This window comes from Cnephaeus nilssonii (assembly GCF_951640355.1).
Source record: "Cnephaeus nilssonii genome assembly, chromosome: 15".
NCBI classification, from domain to species: domain Eukaryota; kingdom Metazoa; phylum Chordata; class Mammalia; order Chiroptera; family Vespertilionidae; genus Cnephaeus; species Cnephaeus nilssonii.
Window position 1 is genome coordinate 62,582,814 of NC_137086.1, and position 18,013 is coordinate 62,600,826.

The 18,013-nt window shown below is 50.3% G+C and overlaps 1 protein-coding gene across 5 annotated transcripts in view; it reads left to right on the forward strand.

Annotated features, from left to right (window-relative positions):
* INPP4A (inositol polyphosphate-4-phosphatase type I A) overlaps positions 1–15,507 on the forward strand; it is a 122,921-nt gene extending 107,414 nt beyond the window's left edge. For 4 of the 5 annotated variants that reach the window (XM_079792053.1, XM_079792052.1, XM_079792054.1 and 1 more), the window contains 3 exons: positions 469–581; positions 3,361–3,515; positions 12,509–15,507. In XM_079792053.1, the coding sequence (XP_079648179.1) occupies positions 469–581; positions 3,361–3,515; positions 12,509–12,641 (401 nt within the window). In that variant the 3' untranslated portion in view covers positions 12,642–15,507. The remainder of the gene's footprint in view (positions 1–468; positions 582–3,360; positions 3,516–12,508) is intronic. The other variant, XM_079792055.1, reaches the window with a different exon arrangement.
* Positions 15,508–18,013: the final 2,506 nt, after the last annotated feature.

The following is an 18,013-nucleotide window of genomic DNA, read 5'->3' on the forward strand; positions in this document are numbered from 1 at the left end:
TGGCAGAGGGAGCGGCTGGAGGGGGTGACCCTGCCTGGGCCACTCCAGGTCCACCTGCTGGAGGCTGCCCGCCCCACCTCCCCCAGTGAGGGCCACGCCCACTCAGTGGTTGAGGCCACTGCCCAAAGCGTCCTCCATCCCTGGGGGAAGGTGTGAAGACTAGGTGGGCCGCCTCTGCCCTCCCTCCCCTCCTTCCCTGGTGGCTCTGTGTCCGCCTTGGGCCCTGGGAGGAGCTGAAAGGGGCTGAAGCGAGCGAGTGCCTTGCAGGGGAACTGAACGGCAGTGAAAGGCGTTGCGTTCTCCCCACATGGGGGCCGGGTCCAGGCCCCCACACACCCTGCTTTCTTGCTTAAGTCACACTCAACTTCCCGCTTCAGCCAGAAACTTCCTTTTGCCATTTCTGAGCTTCAGCGGCCCCCTGGGCTGCACTCAGGTGTGGCACCAGCTCCCAACGCCTCCTCCTTCTAGGCTTGCCTCGCTCTCGGAGCCAGACGTGCCTGCCGGAGCTGCTGCGGTTCCTGGGCCAGAACGTCCACGCCAGGAAGAACAAGAACGTGGACATCCTCTGGCAAGCTGCTGAGGTGCGCCCCACAGAGAGGAGGGCGTCGCGCTGCTCCTGCTGCCGTGGTAACGGCCACAGGGAGACAGCACACCCAGCCGGGCAGGAGTGGAGCGCGTGGGGTTCCCCACAGGACCCGAGAGAAAGACCCTGCGGTGTCCCCAAACTCACAGATCCTGGGAGTTGCCTGAGAGGTCATTCCTTCCCGGCTGCCTAGATTCTGATAAGCTTGACCCGGAACCTGTCCCCGGGCAGGTGATGGCCAGGCTGACGTGAGTCCTCACCCTCAGAAGCCTGCGCAGCCGAGACCAGCTGCACCCGCTGCCTCCATCTCCCAATAGGCCCAGAGGAGACCGTGGTGACCTTTCTGGTCTTCACACAATTCGGTCGCACAGCATAGCTCAGATCTCCTCTTTCCCGAGCACTGAGCCCTTCAGACGTGCCCTCGGGGTGTCCTGTGGCTCAGGTCCCTGCTGTCCGCCGTTCATCCCGCCTCACTCCCCGCGCAGCACTGGGCCTGTGGTCACTGGGACGCACAGGTGGCCCCAGGTGCACCACAGCTCCCTGCCTGCCTGAACCCAGGGCCACTGAGAGCTGGGCCGCTGCCCTGGTGGAGAGCCCCAGGAGCAGTTGGGGGACCCCACAGCTTCGCAGACGGTGGGCGCAGAGAGCTGCCCCACCTTGGCGGGAACTGTGGCTCTTTTTCTCTTGCTACAACATGATAGAAAGACTACCGCCCGGAGCGGTGCCTGACCATCCCCACGCCGGGTCCAAAACGCAGGCCAGCCAGCCCATATGTCCTGTTCCCACCAGAGGCCCTGGCACAGAGGGGGAGGGCCTGAGAGACCCTCGGGCGTCAGTTCTCATTGTCCACCTGGCTTCCCACAGGGACGGTCGGTGGGGGCAGCAGTGTCAACCCTCTCGGTCCCGGGCCCTCCCTCCTCACTGGGACCAGAGCTGCCTCCTTTTCTGAGTCTTGTGTTTTTTTAAAGCTTTCTCTTTTTATTTTTTAAATCTTTATTGATTGATTGATTTTTGAGAGAGAGAGAAGCATTGATTTACTGTTCCACTTACTTATGCATTTATTGGTTAATACGTGTATGTGCCCTGACTAGGGATCAAACCCACAATCAGGACAGTGCTCTAACCCGCTGAGCTACCTGGCCAGGGCTTGGATCTTGTTTATTTTCATTTGTGTGTGAGCAGGGGGTCCCTGGCCAACCGGCTGGGATATCGTCAGCCGGGTCCAACCCCTCTGATGGGGGGGCAGGGCCAGCCAGAGCCCCAGGCGGCTGGTGGCCCCGGAGACGAGCCTGGCACTGCAGACTGCCCTCCTGGCAGAGGTGCACGTGGGCCCCACCTTCCCGCGGACGCCGGGTTAGCCCTGGACTCCGTGGGTGAGTGTTGTAGCCCAGCCGTGCCCGTGTCTGGGTCGTGAACTCTGCAGCTTGTCCACCGTTACCCTGGTTTTGTCCGTTACACTTTTACAAATCTGAACGAAATCATTCTTCACCAGGCTCAGGGGCTACTCAGGGTCGTTTTCTTTCTTTTAAAAAGTTGTGTCTGTTTTCAGAAGAAGCCTGCCTCCTGCTGGTGGTTTGGCCTTTCCCATGCCGTCTTCTCTCGGACACAGTGATCAGACCACACTGTGCTCTCTGCCGGTGCCTCCCGGGGCGGCTGTGGCTCGGGCTCTGCTGGCCTGGGGAGCAGGCTGGGGCCGCCCTCAGGCAGCCCTGCAGTGGGTCTGGGATCTTTCTGGAGTCAGCGGGTCACGAGCCCAGCAGCGTCCAGCATGGGGCATTTCACTTCCCATGCCAGTGCTGTTCCCACGTGCGGTATCTGGTCTGGGTCACAGGCCTCTGCCTGGAGTCTGTGGCCAGGTGGTCTGGAATTCACAGGTGTCCTTATCTTAGAAGTGACATGGTATACAGTTGGTGCACATACATGTAACATGGTGCATGTACGTGATTAATGTTGCTTCACTAAAAAGTATGACTGTTTATATAAAATGGCATAAAGATGGTCAGTAGGCTTACACCAGCTCAGATCTGAGTGTGCTCCCAAATGAGGTTGCCACAAACTTACCCTTATGTTTTAAGGCTTTCTGGATTTGGGGACTGTGTCCCGAGGATGGTACCTAGTGATGCAGACGAAGTGACCCAGTATGTCCTTCCATGGGGCGAGGGACGCCCTGAGTGTTCCTTCCCCAGCCCCGAGGGGCCCACCTGGGAGCCCCTCAGCGTGAGGAGGCACTTGGGCCTCGTTCTGTGCCAGGCCCCGAGCGAGGGGGAGGATGGGAAAGGCCTGGGGCCTGTGGTCAGCAGGTGGCTCAAGGGCAGTGTTCTGAACAGGCCCCCACCTGCGTGGGAGAGGAGAGGGGAGGAAGCCAGAGAGGCCCAAGGCCCTGATGGGCTGGACCTCCTCTGGCTGCTCTGACCTGGAGCTGGAGCTGGTCCTTGCTGCTCCTCCCGCGTACGCTCAGGGCCCGACCCAAGGGTGAAGGATGGCGGTGTCCGAGTTGGAAGAGACTAGCCGGAAGGGCACAAAAAGAGGGTCACCTCCGAAAGGGAGGGGGCCGGGCTGGGAAGGCGCCTCCTGTGGGAGCAGGTGCCCCAGGGCAGCCGGAGGGCGGAGGTGCCATGGCAGTGCCTTTCTCCTCGCGGGGAGCAGTGCAGAGGGAGCGGCCGGGCCTGGGGGGAGCTGTGGCCACATCCTCGCTGGGCCCTTGGAGCCTTGTCCCATGCGGGGCATCTCATTCTGCAGCATCGCCCTTTAAGCCTGGCTTGTTTTCCTGTGGGCAGATCTGCCGCCGTCTTAACGGGGTCCGGTTCACCAGCTGCAAGAGCGCCAAGGACCGCACAGCCATGTCGGTGACGCTGGAGCAGTGCCTGATCCTGCAGCACGAGCACGGCATGGCCCCGCAGGTCTTCACCCAGGCCCTGGAGTGCATGCGCAGGTGAGTGAGTGCCTGCCGCGCCCGCTGCCGCCCCGCTCCCTGGCACCAGGCCCCTCGCCCGGCGTCATGCTCTGGTTTGACTTTGGAAAATTCACTAGCGTCTGCGAAGTCAAACTACTGGCGCTATCCAATGGAGACAGCGCTCTCCTTTCAGCCAAGGGAATGTCACGAGCTAGCAGCCTAGAGCAGGACTGCACCGACAGGGAGATGCAGCTCGGGTCAGGGGGCGCCAGAGCAAGCCTGTGGCCCGTGGTGTCCCCACCACCTGCTTGCTGAGGGTGTGAGTTAGGCCAGAGTGCTCAGCATGCACCTGCTGCTCACCCGTCGTATGTCTCCTTGCTCACTTGAGCGACAAGAGCTGTCTGCAGGTGGCCCTGGTCTGCTCCGCTTCTCTGGCAGTCGACACAGTTTGCGTTTCTGAGCAAAGTGTCAGATGAGTGCTCTGTGGTAACGGCAGTCCCGCCTGCCCCGGGGCCGTGGCGACCTCGCCCTAACGGTGCTCTGATTCCGAGGCAGCGGGCGTGTTTGCAGGGTGAGACTGGCACTAAGTCTGCGTGCTGCCGACCGATGCCGGGGAGCACCCACCGCACATTCCAAAAGAAAGGATAAGAACCCTGGTCCGTCTCCTTCGCTGTAGTCCCCAATGCTGTCACAGTCTCGTTTCCAGCTGTCACTTCCACCAGTGTCTGTGTCATCTGTCCTCTCACCAAGTTCTTTAAAGTGTTCAATTCTCTTATCCTTTCTGTATGTTTCTGCCCTTTGACCTTCTCACAGCGATGCACAAATGCCATGCCTGAGCCCTGCCTCTTGATAATAGCACTTTGTAAAAATGGAATTGTTCTGTTCTGTTCTGCTTTCCAAGCTCCTCTGAACCTCTCTGCCGTCTCAGAACACGCCTCCCTGCCCTGAGCCTCAGGGAAGCTGGAGGCTCTGCCCGCCCTGACCAGCTCAGGCCTCAGGCCCAGGGTCCTGGTGCTTCCAGCCATGTCTGTGTCCTGGCACCTGAGAGCTGGTGGGAGGCCCGTCTGCTGACATGCAGACCTCAGCCAGCGGGAGGAGTAGAGGGGTGCCTGTGGTTGTCGAGGCGAATATTAGGAGCAGGTCCATTCGGGAGCAAACGAAGCCTGAAGCATCGCTGCAGGCAGAACAACACCGACACACGTGAGAGGCAGGTTTCCTTGGAAACACAGTAATGCTGGGAAGCAGAAGGCAGCAGGAAGAGGAGGCCCAGGAAGGGGAGGATTGGCTCCAAAAGGAGCCATGGGCTGAGTCTGCAGTTGCTGAGCAGGGTGCTGACACAGGACATGAGGACATCACTCGCCCCGGGGTCGCCGGGAGCCGGAGCCGACTCCGCGGCACAGAGCACACACCATTTGGTAGACCTTTGCCCAGTCTTAGTCAATGAGAACCAGAATTCCCTCTGGCTGCATCTGGCCTCTGGAGGCCAGGGGGAGAGTGGCCTCCAGAGAGACAGGGACTGGCCTGCTGGCAGCCTGCAGGTGCATAGCTTAGTGTTACAGCTCACACACACGAAGCACTTTACTTGCTATCACGTGATTAGTCAATATTCCTTGAAAGAAAATTAGAGTAGAGGTGGTTCACACACCAAAAAAATTTTCCATATTTCCATAACAAGTAACAGTGCTAACATTTGATACATCTCTTTCACACATACCTACCTACATACTACATACATGCATTCACGCATACAGGTGTGAGTGTAGTTAATTCACACATTGGTTAACCAGCCCCTGAATAATACAGAAAACAAAACACAAATATCATTATATGTGCAATTCTACCTATTGTTTTAGCCTGCTGTTTGTTCATTATTTTTTTAAACATTTTTATTGATTTCAGAGAGGAAGGGAGAGGGAGAGGAAGAGAGACAGAAACATCAATGATGAGAGAGAAGCATTGAACGGCTGCCTCCTGCACGCCCCACATTGGGGCTCGAGCCCACAACCCGCGCATGTGCCCTGAACGAGAATTGAACCGTGACCTCCTGGTTCATAGGTGGACGCTCCACCACTGAGCCACGCCAGTCGGGCTTAGCCTGCTTTTTTCATTTAACTACCTTGTGAGCATTTTTCAGGTTAACAAATACAGACCTTACCATTTTTAGCATAGCATAATTTACCCAATTGATGAGGTCACGAACTGTTTAAGCTGTGTATGGTTTTGAGCACTTGACTTATTTTTTTGTTAATCTAAGGGTATTTTTTTCCATTGATTTTTAGAGAGTAAAGCAGGTGGGGGGGGGGGGGAGAGAAACATTGATGTGAGAGACACATCGCTGGTTGCCTTCCACACACACCTCCACCAGGACCAGGTATCCAACCTGCAGCCCAGGTACATGCCCTGGACCAGAAATCAAACCCACGACCCTTCAGTGCACATGTGGCTCTAACCACTGTGCAACACTGCCAGGGCTGCTTTGAGCACTTTAAATGACGCTGTGAGTACTGGCATACTTCTGTGTTCTCCTAGCCACACGTTTCCTGTTGATTTCTTAGGTTGTAAGGCTTTAAGCCCAATTGGCAGACTTGCCACACCAGTCGCACTCCCTCCCTGGGGGTGTTTCCACTCCTGCCACCTTTCTGAGTGCTCCCGACTGCCGTCGGCCTGCTCTTTCCTTGCAGTGAGGACCCCAGGCCCTGAGCAGGGAAGGCTCCTGCGGGAACAGGCACCATTCCCTTGCCTCCCTGCCTCTCAGACCCCACCCGCCTCCAATGATGTTTGTCTTCTTAAAGTTTCTTGTTTATATTTCTCTGAATTTTCTAACATCTCTACGGGGAACATATATATTGCCATAATAACTATTTAAGAAGTTAGTAAAAACAAAACTCCATCCCATTTTGCCTCCGCTCACCCCAGAATCCTCAGCACCAGCACCTGCTGCCTGTCCACCTGACCTGGTGGCACCTGGGGCTCTGGCCACATGCATTTGCTTTAAGGTGACGCTGCTACACGTGGCTTCCGTGTTTCCTGCTTTATCCGTGTGGGAAGATGTGTGTGTTCACACACGATAAGCCCAAGGGGACTGAGTCCTCAGCCACTATTTCTGGCTACGGTGGCGGCCAGGCCTGGGTTCAGCTGAGCGCCCTGCGCAGGCCGCAGGCAGCAGTGGGTTTCGGGTCTCCTGCTCTCTCCCTTGTATGGGACCAGGTGGGAGAGGGCGGCGTGCAGGCCAGGTGTGGCGGTGGGAAGTGGGCAGTGTGAGGGGCAGAGCTGAGGCTGAGGCCCAGGGTGGGCGGTGGCAGTGCCATGCTACCAGATGTGAACAGCCAGCTCTCCCAAAATTTGCCAATCGGGGGAAATGAATATTCAAGCTATCAGGGACGCCATGGGACAGGCGGTGGGGAGCGGTGTGTACATTGCTGGTGGCCCCTCTGCCTCCAGTCCCACCGCAGCCCTCGGAGTGGGCCTCCCTCCGTGGCCACAGTGATGCCCTGACTGCCCGGGCTGGGAGTGGGACTGTCCGCAAGTGCCCGCAGCCCCAGAGTGTCCCTGTCAGAGCGGCACATCCCAGCAGGGCCAGCCAGCTTCTGCTTCCTCTGGGAAAGCCCAGGACGTCCGGCCCGCCCCGCTCCCAGCGGGTCCTCGGGGGCCGCCACTGTGTCCCAGCCTGCGGGCTCTGTCAGTCTCGCCACCTTGGTGGCCATGCGTAGGGCATGTGGCCCCAGAGTCCTGTGGTTCTGGCTGCCTCTCACCTCGGGCATGTCTCCTGGAGCACCCAAAGCGGGAACCCCACGTTTCCAGGGAAGCTGGGTTGGATGCCATTCTTGGGGACAATAACTTGCAAAGCTGGAGCCACAAGTAGCTCTTGCCTGCCACTGCTCAGCCTGAAAGCCCCGGCCAGTCTGGCGAGGGCTCCGCCTGCGGTGGACACTTGAGGTAAGTGGTTTTGTTTGAACCGCTCATCAAGAGGCAGCTTGGGCAAGCTCAGCTGCCCAGCCCCGCTCAGGCACCTGTGGGAAGGTCACCCCAATGGTTCTTCATGCTCAGCTTGCTATTTGAGATCCATGTCTTCGCAGCATGTGAGCGCATGGCAGGCCGCATGTGCGCGGGCAGCTGAGAGCGTGAACATGGAAAACCATTCCGTCCGCCTACGTGTGTGTTTCGGTAGACTACAGTACTTTTTCTTATTTCCACTTCTCTTTCTCTCCTTTTTCTTGTAACTGTGCTGGTTTTGTTTTGGTATCCCTTTCACACCTTTTCTGTTGTGGTTTCATCCCTTTTTTTTTAAATTTTATCTTTTGGTTCTCCTCTTTTTCCCATAATTTTGATAAAATCCATTGCATGTGTCTCTCTTTTTTCTTTATTTCTTTTTCCTTTTTCTCTTCCTTTCTCCCAAACCTTTTCCTTTTCACAGCATTGGAACACGGGAGGTAGTCACCCAGAAGAACTTGAGCGGCCTGGTGCCCATCCGAGACTTAAGACTAGACCCCAGCCTCCTCTGTTCCATCCCGCTATTAGCGCTGAGCCCCAATTTACTGATTGTGTGGCTCTTTCTGAGCATAGCATACCTGGTGGCCAAATTGCGTTGCAAATGAATGAAAAATTAGTCACAAGACAACCAAAGTGCCAGAGTATGTCCCACCACCGGGCACCTACCTGGACAGAGGGATGTGTCAAAGCGCGGTCTGCCAAGAGAGATTTCATGCCTTACAGTTTGCCGTTGGTTGTTTTGAACTGTGAATACCTGCCGAATTACTTCACCCAGAGGACTCGTTTGTTTAAATTCTGTAGTTTCAGTGCTGTAACATGTTCTCACGGTGCCCGGTGCCTGCACTGGGTAGCTGGCCTGCTGTCACTTGTACCTATCTCTCACTTTCTGATGTAAAGCTGTTTGTCACCTGTATCTCTCACATGCCGTTCCCAAGAGAAAGGAATTCTGTCTGAAAGAATTTGTATATTTGATACTCTTCCTTAAATGTGACCTCCCCTTCCTTTTGAAGAGAAATGAGGACGGCAGATGCTTTGTAACTAGCTCCTCTGTGGGAGCCTCTTTAATAGGACACGGCCTTCCTGCTTTCACTTCAAACACAGTCCCTTAAGTCCCAGTAGCAGACAGTTCGCGGAATCATAACATTTCCTTGCTCATGTTTATTATTTCCAGTGTGAGATGACAGAAGCTATGAATACAGTAGCACATTGTACCAAGTGAGGCACATAAAATAACATTGCATGTGGCTTTCGATTATTTACTCTTTTACATCCTTAAGGACCGTTAAAGCAATTACAGGAATTAATGCATAGAGTAATGAAACGCTGTTAAAGTTATACATGTTTATTTCTCTTGAAATAGCATTTTTCATTTTAAAGAGCTTGGTATTTGGATTAACCCTTTGCACTCGCTTGCTTTTTTCTCGATTCCTTTATTCTACTCGGGATTTAATTTTTTAAATACCCCAGATTTTACAAAGCGTGGCAGTAGAATAAAAAACTGGAGTTTCTTTTCATACAAACTTATTTATTTGGACTTTTTTATATTTCAAATTATTGATACATTCAATACAATTCAACATACGAGCTGCTACCGATGCTAACCGTGTCGAGTCACACTCGACATCCGAGTGCAAAAGGTTAAAGTCCAGACATCTTTTCTCTCCAGAAATCAAATGTAGTTAATAATGTAAAAACCAAACATCAAAGAAAAATGACCCAAAAATGAGGCTTGCCTTTTGGACAGTTGTGCCAGATGGAGCTGTGAGAGAGAGGAGTTACTTTGGTTTCTGCTATTATCACTCCTAATTTTAAGAAGGCCCTGTCCATAAACTGGGGTGACTTAACATCCACACTGGCAGAAGGAGTTGTGCCCTGTGATGGTAACAGTGAACCGGGGGGCATTCCACAGGCCCTCAGGAGCAGTGCCAGCAGCTCTGTCTCCAGCTCAGATGGTGGTGTGATCTGGTTTTGACCGCTGGCTGGCTCCCCACACTGTCCTTTATAAAAATGTTTTTTGTTTTTTTACCCGTCTAGAAAAACGAGTGAATTTAGAGAAGCTGGCTTTTCCAGAAACGTTGCACTCACACATGCACACAAACCCAGTCTCCCACGGAATCTGACCTCTCCATTCCGTCTCCCAGACTTCCAGAACTTATCCTGGGGTCTCTGTTTTGGCATCAGACCTGAGTCTGGGTTCTAGGAGTCGCAGAAGCAGTTAGTGAGTAACGAATGCAGATGGAGACTGAGTCACCCGTGGGAGACGTCCTCCTCACAGGCCTGTCACCCTGCTTTCCCAGGCCAGCAGCCCTGTGGCAGCTCTGGGGCAGGGCACCCCGTGGGCGAGGCCAGTCTTCCCACAGGGCAGTGGTTACACTGCCTTTTCTGGAACCAATGGGTGGCACAGTTCCTGCATCCTTCAGGGGGTCTCTGAGTGCCCAGGGAGTGGCTGGGAACGTGACCCTGGTCCCCAGGGTCTGAGTCTTTGAGGAGGACCTTGCCCACTTGCTCTCCTGCTTGTGGCGTACATGACTCTGGTTCACTTTATGTGGAGGCGGGAAGGTAGAGCCCACACACATGCTTGGTCCCCACAGCCTCCCAGGCACAGCTCTGGGGAGAGATTCACCATGTCCCTGGGTGACACGCACTGGCGCTCACCTCTGACTATAGACAGCCTGCCCTCCTCTTCCCTGGGCCTCCTCCATTGTCTGTGACTCTCGATTGACTCCCTGGGGACCCACCGCATAGCAGGAGGGCCATGCCAGCAGCAGAAGCATGGAGGTGGGGTGGGGCTCTGGGCTGCTTCCTGCTGCAGTGGGTTGGGCTTTAGGTTGAGGATGGGGATGGAAGGGGGAGAGGGTACGGTTCTTTGTGGTCCTTTGTTTTGCTCTTGCGGGCCCAGACAAAAGCCAGCACATTGTAACTAGAGTCATGAGGGCCAGCATGAGGGAGGACACCATCAGCCGAGGCTGTGGCTTGTTGGTTTTGGGCAGAACAGCTGAGAAGAGAGACTCAGTGTGCCCACCCTTCATCCTGAGTTTTAACCTCATGAAGGCCTTTTACTCATTAAATCAGGCCAAACATCTATCCAGGTCTCCCCTGCTTTAGTGAGAAGTAGGCAGAATGAAACGGGGAAGGTTCAGGAAGGGCGTCGCTGAGGCTTGGTGCTGGTTTCCAGGCTGCTTCTAAGGGGAGGCTAGCGCTGGGGCCTGGCCACGGGCGGTGTCAGGTCCCTGAGACACAGGCATCCCCTGGGTTCTGAGAGGTGGAGCCCACGGGAGGGGAACCAGAGCTGTGTCTCGGTTCCATTCTGATTTTTCATTTAAATGGATGCTCTCCAAAACAAAGTTTATGGTACAATCCATTCAGCCAGTTAAGCCAGTAATTAGCTTCTTTAACATATAAATAAAAGATAACGTCAAAGTTCCCAAATTACTCTTCACTCCCCCAAAGCAGTTTGGCATTGATTCCTGATGGATGGCTTCTGAGAAGTATGCACATCCTATCTAATAAAAGGCTAATATGCAAATTGACCCAACGGTGGAACAACAGGTCGTTATGACCTGCACTGATCACCAGAGGGCAGACACTCAACACACGAGCTGCCTCCTGGTGGTCAGTGCACTCCCACAGGGGAGCACCGCTCAGCCAGAAGCCGGGCTCAGGACTGGCGAGCGCAGAGGTGGTGGCGGGAGCCTCTCCCGCCTCTGCAGCAGCGCGAAGGATGGGGACTACGTGGGCGTAGAACTTGAAGCTTCTGCTCAAATGGAATTAAATCTTACCTGATTATTGGATGTAGATAAAAACGGCCATCGTTTTCTCTGGGGCCTCTTGGGACGCCCGTGTCATCTCCCTGAGGCCTGGAGGCTCTGGGGTCAGGGAAGCATGTTTGAGTTACTAAGTTACTTAATAACAAGCAGGGGACTACTTTTCTGAAATACCCATGCTTATCTTCTGCATAAAATTACAGTCTCACCCAAAATATTTCACATGTTCTTGTAAATGAGAATGTCATTTTCACTTTAAAAGGCTCAAGCACTTTCCAATAACATATTTTTTAAAATGCATGATATAATGGTGTTGATATGATTGGAAATATTTTTTTTAAATCACTGTTTCTTGGTAACTGCAAATTTTACATCTCATAAGGGAGTTTTGTACTAAATTTGATAACTAGTTGATTTAATTGCTAGTTTTAGAAAATATAAAAATAGACCATGCTATAGAAAGTCTTTATATTCAGAATTGCTTCTACCTGTTAATTTGATGAACACTTTCCAGAGAACTCCCCGATGCTCTCCTTCGGGACCATGAGGCCTGCCTGCGCACCTCATCCTCTTGCTCTGCATTTGCTTTGCACACTGGGTTACCATGACAACCCCCCACCAAATGCAGCACCATTTCTCTACGAAAGGGCACCTGTGGGCTCTCACTGCTCAGTGGCACTCTTCTGAGGGCAGCCCACCTGGAGAAGGTGGCCAGCTACCACCAGGGGACGTGGCGGGGTCCCTCCTTCACGACACTCCAGCCCTGATAGCCATTCAGACCCACCAGGCAGCCATCACCTGGGCCACTGGACGATGGCTTCGCACTTAGGGGACAGCCTGGTAGAACAGCCTTCTCAGCCACGTGGCTTTGCTAAATAGAAAGATGCAGCTTCTTAAAGGCTTTGGTAAGAGTCGCACTACCTCTTTTTTCATTTAATTTGTTATGTAACAGAACCTTTGAACCACCATAGAACCACGAAATACTACACGTGAAACACGTGAAACCATTAACTTTAAAAAAGTGTTTGCTTCCACTTACAGTGCTGCTTTCGCAAATGCAAGACTCACAGCCCCCGACACGCGCCCATCGCTGTGCTTCTTAACTGCCTTGTTCAGAAACCATCTTACGTGTGTATTGTTGCAAATAGTCTGGCACCCATTTAAATTAACCTTTTTTTTAATGCTATAAAAATAATCAGTTCATTTCATCTTAGTTTAAGTCTTTTCTTTTTTTCCTTTTTTACTGCTGTCATTTCTTGTGCTTGTTTTTTTCCCCAGTGAGGGTTGTCGAAGAGAAAATACAATGAAGAATGTTGGAAGTCGCAAATATGCGTTTAATTCCCTGCAGCTGAAGGCTTTCCCCAAGCATTACAGGCCTCCCGAAGGGACTTACGGCAAGGTTGAAACTTGAACACACGGTGTCCTCTCATTAGCTGTTATAGAACAAATGTGGGTACCCTCTAGTGTCATACACGAGTTCTTCACGAAGACCTGAAGGACTGGTTTTTACTTTTGTGTTTTTTAAAAAATATTTCACTAAAGAGTCTATGAAGCATGTTTTTTATTCGGTTGGAGTTAGTAGGAGGTAATGTTGGCTCAATAGTGTGGATAGTAACAACTGCCCATTTAAACCGCCTGCAGCCAGAACTTCACAGATAGATGTCATGATAGTCACCTGTAGGACTCAAGCTAGGTAGGTCTGAGATGCTAAGACTTTTTAAATGCCCCCCTAGGCAGCTGCTCACTTATTTTTCTACGAAGTAACTCAAAATTGAGCATCGAATTACAATCTACTTATAAATCTGAATGTAAAACAATAAATAGTAAACAGTTGGATCCTAGACAGACCAATAAGTGTTAAATGTTAATTCAAGTTTTGGGGAGAGGCTAGCTCTGGCTCAGGCAGTGAGAGCAGGTGGTTCTGAATTATCCTGTGAGGGCACAGGTGGGGCCAGAGTCGCAGGCTGAGAAACAGCGAGACAGACCTGATCGGAAGGTAACACGTGCAGAGCTGCTCGCTCACACAGTGGCAGCCACTTCTGTTCCTTGGAGTTCTGGAACGCTGTGAGCTTGGGAACAGGAAGCCAGCTGCCTGCCTGTCCTCTTAGCCTGCACGTCGGGCCCACCCCGCCCGGTGCAGTGCCCTGCCCCTGGGTGCCCCAGGGCCTCTCAGCAGTGGGGTTTATGTGTAGACATGGAAGCCTGAATCTTTTCAGAACAGACTTCCTTTTGTGGGTTTCCAATTGTCTTCTAAAAAACAACACAATCATGTTTGAAGGTCTGATGAAAGTGTCTTTTAAGTTTGCAATAATTGTTACTATCTTCTCATTCTGTTATGAAAGGTGACTATTGAGAAAGTTGAAATTAGCTCTGAAAATGAGATTTTGAAAGGGATTAATGGGCCATAAAACAGGGATTTCATAGAAAATGATGTCTGGTCATCTATTATAAGATGATGAGTCTTATCTGCACATAGCAGAGTTTTTTCCTCAGCTTATATGTTTTACCAATTGTTTATTGTGATGATTATGTTTATATGTTATTTAAAAGGCTGCAAAAGAAATGCATGTGACACAGTGATGATGTGCACCCTTAGGAAGTCCCTGTGTCTAAGATAATGCCACTTGGAAACGTGTAACAAACGTGGGCCTGGGGAGCTGAGGCACAGGCCAGAGTGCCCACGGCAGGGTGCCATTCGATGGCCTTCCAGATCCCTTCCCACTTGGAAGCCAGTGCGCAGGCAGAGCCTGCTGTCTCCTGAGGCCCACGGAGGGGCGTTCCCACTGGCTGAATGGGAACTGGTGTGGAGGACGCATCCGTGAGCGACAGTCGCAGCTCACGTCGCCGTCAGAGACACCCACGCCCACCGTGCCCACCGCAGAGGCGGCGCCGGGGCAGGTTCTCTTGGGCCCATCCCTGTTCGGTTTCCAAGATGGCTGACTTAGCCTTTTACCTCTCACCGCGTCATTCATTTTGTAATTTTTCTAGTATCTTTTATATTTTCATCTTTTTTTATTTTATCATCACTACCTTTTAAAATATTCCCTTGTCTTCTTGAATTAAATGCCACCCATATTTCTGTTGTCATTGTCTGAAGAGCATTAAATACCTACATTTATCAAAAGGGAATATAGCAGATGTTGAGTCAACTGTTAGCAATTTTGCATGGGGCACCTTTTTGTGAATTATTTTCCAATTTTGGCTTCATATTATGCACATCATAAAACTCCAAGACTTGGCTAACCATGTGGAAAACGCTCAGGCTCCAGAATCCTGTCTGAGCCCTGCTGCGGCTCCCGTGCGGCAGCCTCTGGGCACCTGCCGCGCGCTTACCACGCTCGCTGAGCAAGGCCCTTGTCACGGTGCAGCAGCGCCTGGGACGCGAAGGAGCTTTGCGTTTCCAGTTGCACAAGGAAGGCAGCCTTACGGGTCACCACAAAATAGAGGTTCCGCCCAGCGTCCCTTCTCAGCCCCACTGAACAAGAAACACTGAGAGCTGAACACCGGTGCGCCGGGGGGTCAGCCCCGCAGCACAGCCGCCTTCGGTTTCCTCTGAAACACACGGACACTGTATAGGACGGTTTTGTCCCTGCAGTTGTATTTGCCAAGCTTGGTGCACTAAAGTACTTTTATTTATTTGTTTCGGCCAGTATTAATATATATAAACATGTACCGTTTTATATATTCTTAGCTCATTCAAAGCCATGTATGCTGTAAATGTGCTAGTCTTTAGGATAATAAATAACTGACGAGAACATTAAACTTGGTCGTGCCTGATTCATTCTGTTGCATTAGGAAGACTGGTTCCCTGGCCGGCATCTGGCTGGACGATTACTAATGGGCGTTGCATTGCGTGCTTCCGTGTTTGTGAACAGGGGCCCACGAGAGACTTGTTTTATGACCGTTTTCACTTCACTGGAAGTGAGGGGTATAGGAGGGTGGGGCTAAGAGCATGGACGTCCACTTCACACAGACCCAGGTGCCAATCCTGTTTTGTCCTCCTTGGCTGGTGACTCCTCTGAGGCTCTGCTTCCTCGTGTGGAAAGTATGGGCACAACAGTCCGTTCTTCACAAGGCAGCTGTGAGGTGCCGTGGCTTTGAGCGCAGGTTAGATGTTACTGGCCACGTCCATTAATGCGGGTCACATCTTCGCTGGGTGCCTGGTGATCTGCTGCATCCCTTGCTAAGACGTTTCATTGATGGTTTCATTGTTCCTTATAACCAGGATTACATCTTGTACCTTTTTTTAGACACGTCCCCAGTGACTTCCCTTGGATAAGTTCCTGACGGTAGAAATGTACAGTTAAAGGACAGTGTAAATGTTTTTAAAGTTTTGAATTTCTCATACAGGCATACTCGGAGATGTTGCGGTTTGGGTCCCAGACAACCACAATAAAGTGACTATCACAATAAAGCATGTCACACGAATTTTATGGTTTACCACTGCATATAAATGTTCACACTGTACTGTAATCCATTAAGTGTGCAATAGCATTATGTCTAAAAAACTAATGTATTTACCTTAATTAAAAATTACTTTATTGTTAAAAAATGCTGACCATCATCTGGGCCTTCGGCAAGTCGTAATCTCTTTGCTGGTGGAGGGTCTGGCCTTCAATTTGTAAAAACACAGTGTCTGCGAAGCCCAGTAAGATGAGGTTTGCCTGTATTATTCCCAGAAAGTTAGGCTTCCCACCTGTAGCATGTGCCTTTTCCTTTTATCATTACTGATGTTAAAAATGGCGTCTTGTTTCAAGTTCGGTGTCTTTGGTTACTGTGAAAACTGAACATCATTTATACTTCTACTTGTATTTCTACTTTGTGACCGTTGGAGTGGTGGTCATTTTTATGGATTGTTTGTAAGATACAAGACTGCATATCAGTCTGTCATGTGTTGCCAAGTTTTAAAACCTATTTGTCAGTTGTCTTTTAGCTTTACGGTATGGGTATCGAGAAGTTTTAAATTTGTATGTAGTCAATTATACCTTTTTTTGATGCTTGTTTTGAAAACAAGTCCTGACTTCACTGAAGGTGAGGTGGCATACCCGTCCCTGTCTGTGGGTAGAACGCCCCTCCCCATCCTCTGCTAAGATTTGGCACACGGGCAGTAACTCTGCCTTGTTGTTATTACAGCTCTCACTACCCAAGCTGTGACACAGAACCCCGAGCGTGGAGGTACAGGATAGTCACACTGCAAACTTCCCCTCCACTCCTTTTGTGCCTCAGCACTATCTTTGCCAGGATTCCTCCCTGCACAGGCTCCCGGGGGCCTTTTTGGCAGGTCTGCATTCAAATACAGACCTTAAGGTGCTGACACTGTTGTATCATGTAACGGGAAGGGAAAGAAAGCTGAGACAGTGGGAATTTCCACAGTGAGGAAGAAGACTTTTTTTGTTAATCCTCGCCCGAGGATATTTTTCCATTGATTTTTTAGGAAGAGTGGAAGAGAGCGGGAAAGACAGAGAGAAACATCAATGTGAGAGAAACACATCAATTGGTTGCCTTCTGTACAAGCCCCTAACCAGGGCCTGGGCCGGGGGAGGAGCCTGCAACCAAGGTATGCGCCCTTGACCGGAACGAACCTGGGACCCTTTGGTCCACAGGCCGATGCTCTATCCACCAGCTTCATATGGACTCAGAATAGCAAAAACAGTCTTGAAAAAATAACAATTTGGAGGTCTTATACTTTCTGATTTCAAAACTTACTACAAAGCTACAGTAATCAAAACAGTGTGGTAATGGCATAAAGACAGACATAAGCCAGAAATAAACCCTGGCACATACAGACAAATGATCTTCAACAATAGTGCCAAGAATATTCAGAGGAAAGGACAGTCTTTTCAACAAATGATGTTGGGGAAAACGGTATCATATGCCAAAGGATGAAATTAGACCTACACCATTTGTATACAAAAATCAACTCAAACTAGATCAAAGACCTAAACATAAGAACTGAAACTAATATAATTAGAATAAAATGTAAGGGAAGAGCTTAATTAGGTTGAGCAATGATTTCTTGGCTATGATACCAAAAGCACAGGCTATAAAAGTAAAAACATAAACTGGACTACATCGAATTTAAAACTATGCATCAAATACAACCAACAGAGTGAAAAGAAATGTGAGAAAATATTTGCAAATCATATATCTGGAAAAGGACTGATATCTAGAATACACAAAGAATTCTTGGAACTCCGCAACAAAAGAACCAACAACCCTATTTAAAAATGGGCAAAAAACTTGAGCAGACATTTCTCCAAAGGAGATTTACAAATGGCCAACAAAAACATTAAGTGATGAAATGATGCTCACCATCAGCAGATGGTGGCTGCCAGGGGGTGGAGAGAAAAGGTGATGGGGAGTTGTTTAATGGGTATAAAATTTCAGTTCTGTAAGATGAAAAAAGTTCTGGAGATTGGTTGCATAATAAGGTGAATATACTTAACACTACTGAACTATATACTTAAAAATGGTTAAGATGATAAATTTTACATTATGTGTTTTTTATGACAACTATAAAGTTACTAATAGAAGTATCAAATTATTTTTAAGTGGATTATAGAGCTATATGTAAGCTAAAACTATAACACTCTTAGATGAAAACAGGAATAAATTTCCATAAGCTTGGATTAGGCAGTGGATTTCTTAGATACACCAAAAGGAAAACAGATAAATTGGAATTCATCAAAATTGAAAATTGTGCTTCAAAAGACAGCATCAAGAAAGACAAAACACAAATTGGGAGAAAAAATTTACCATTCATTTGTCTTTAAGGAACTTGTA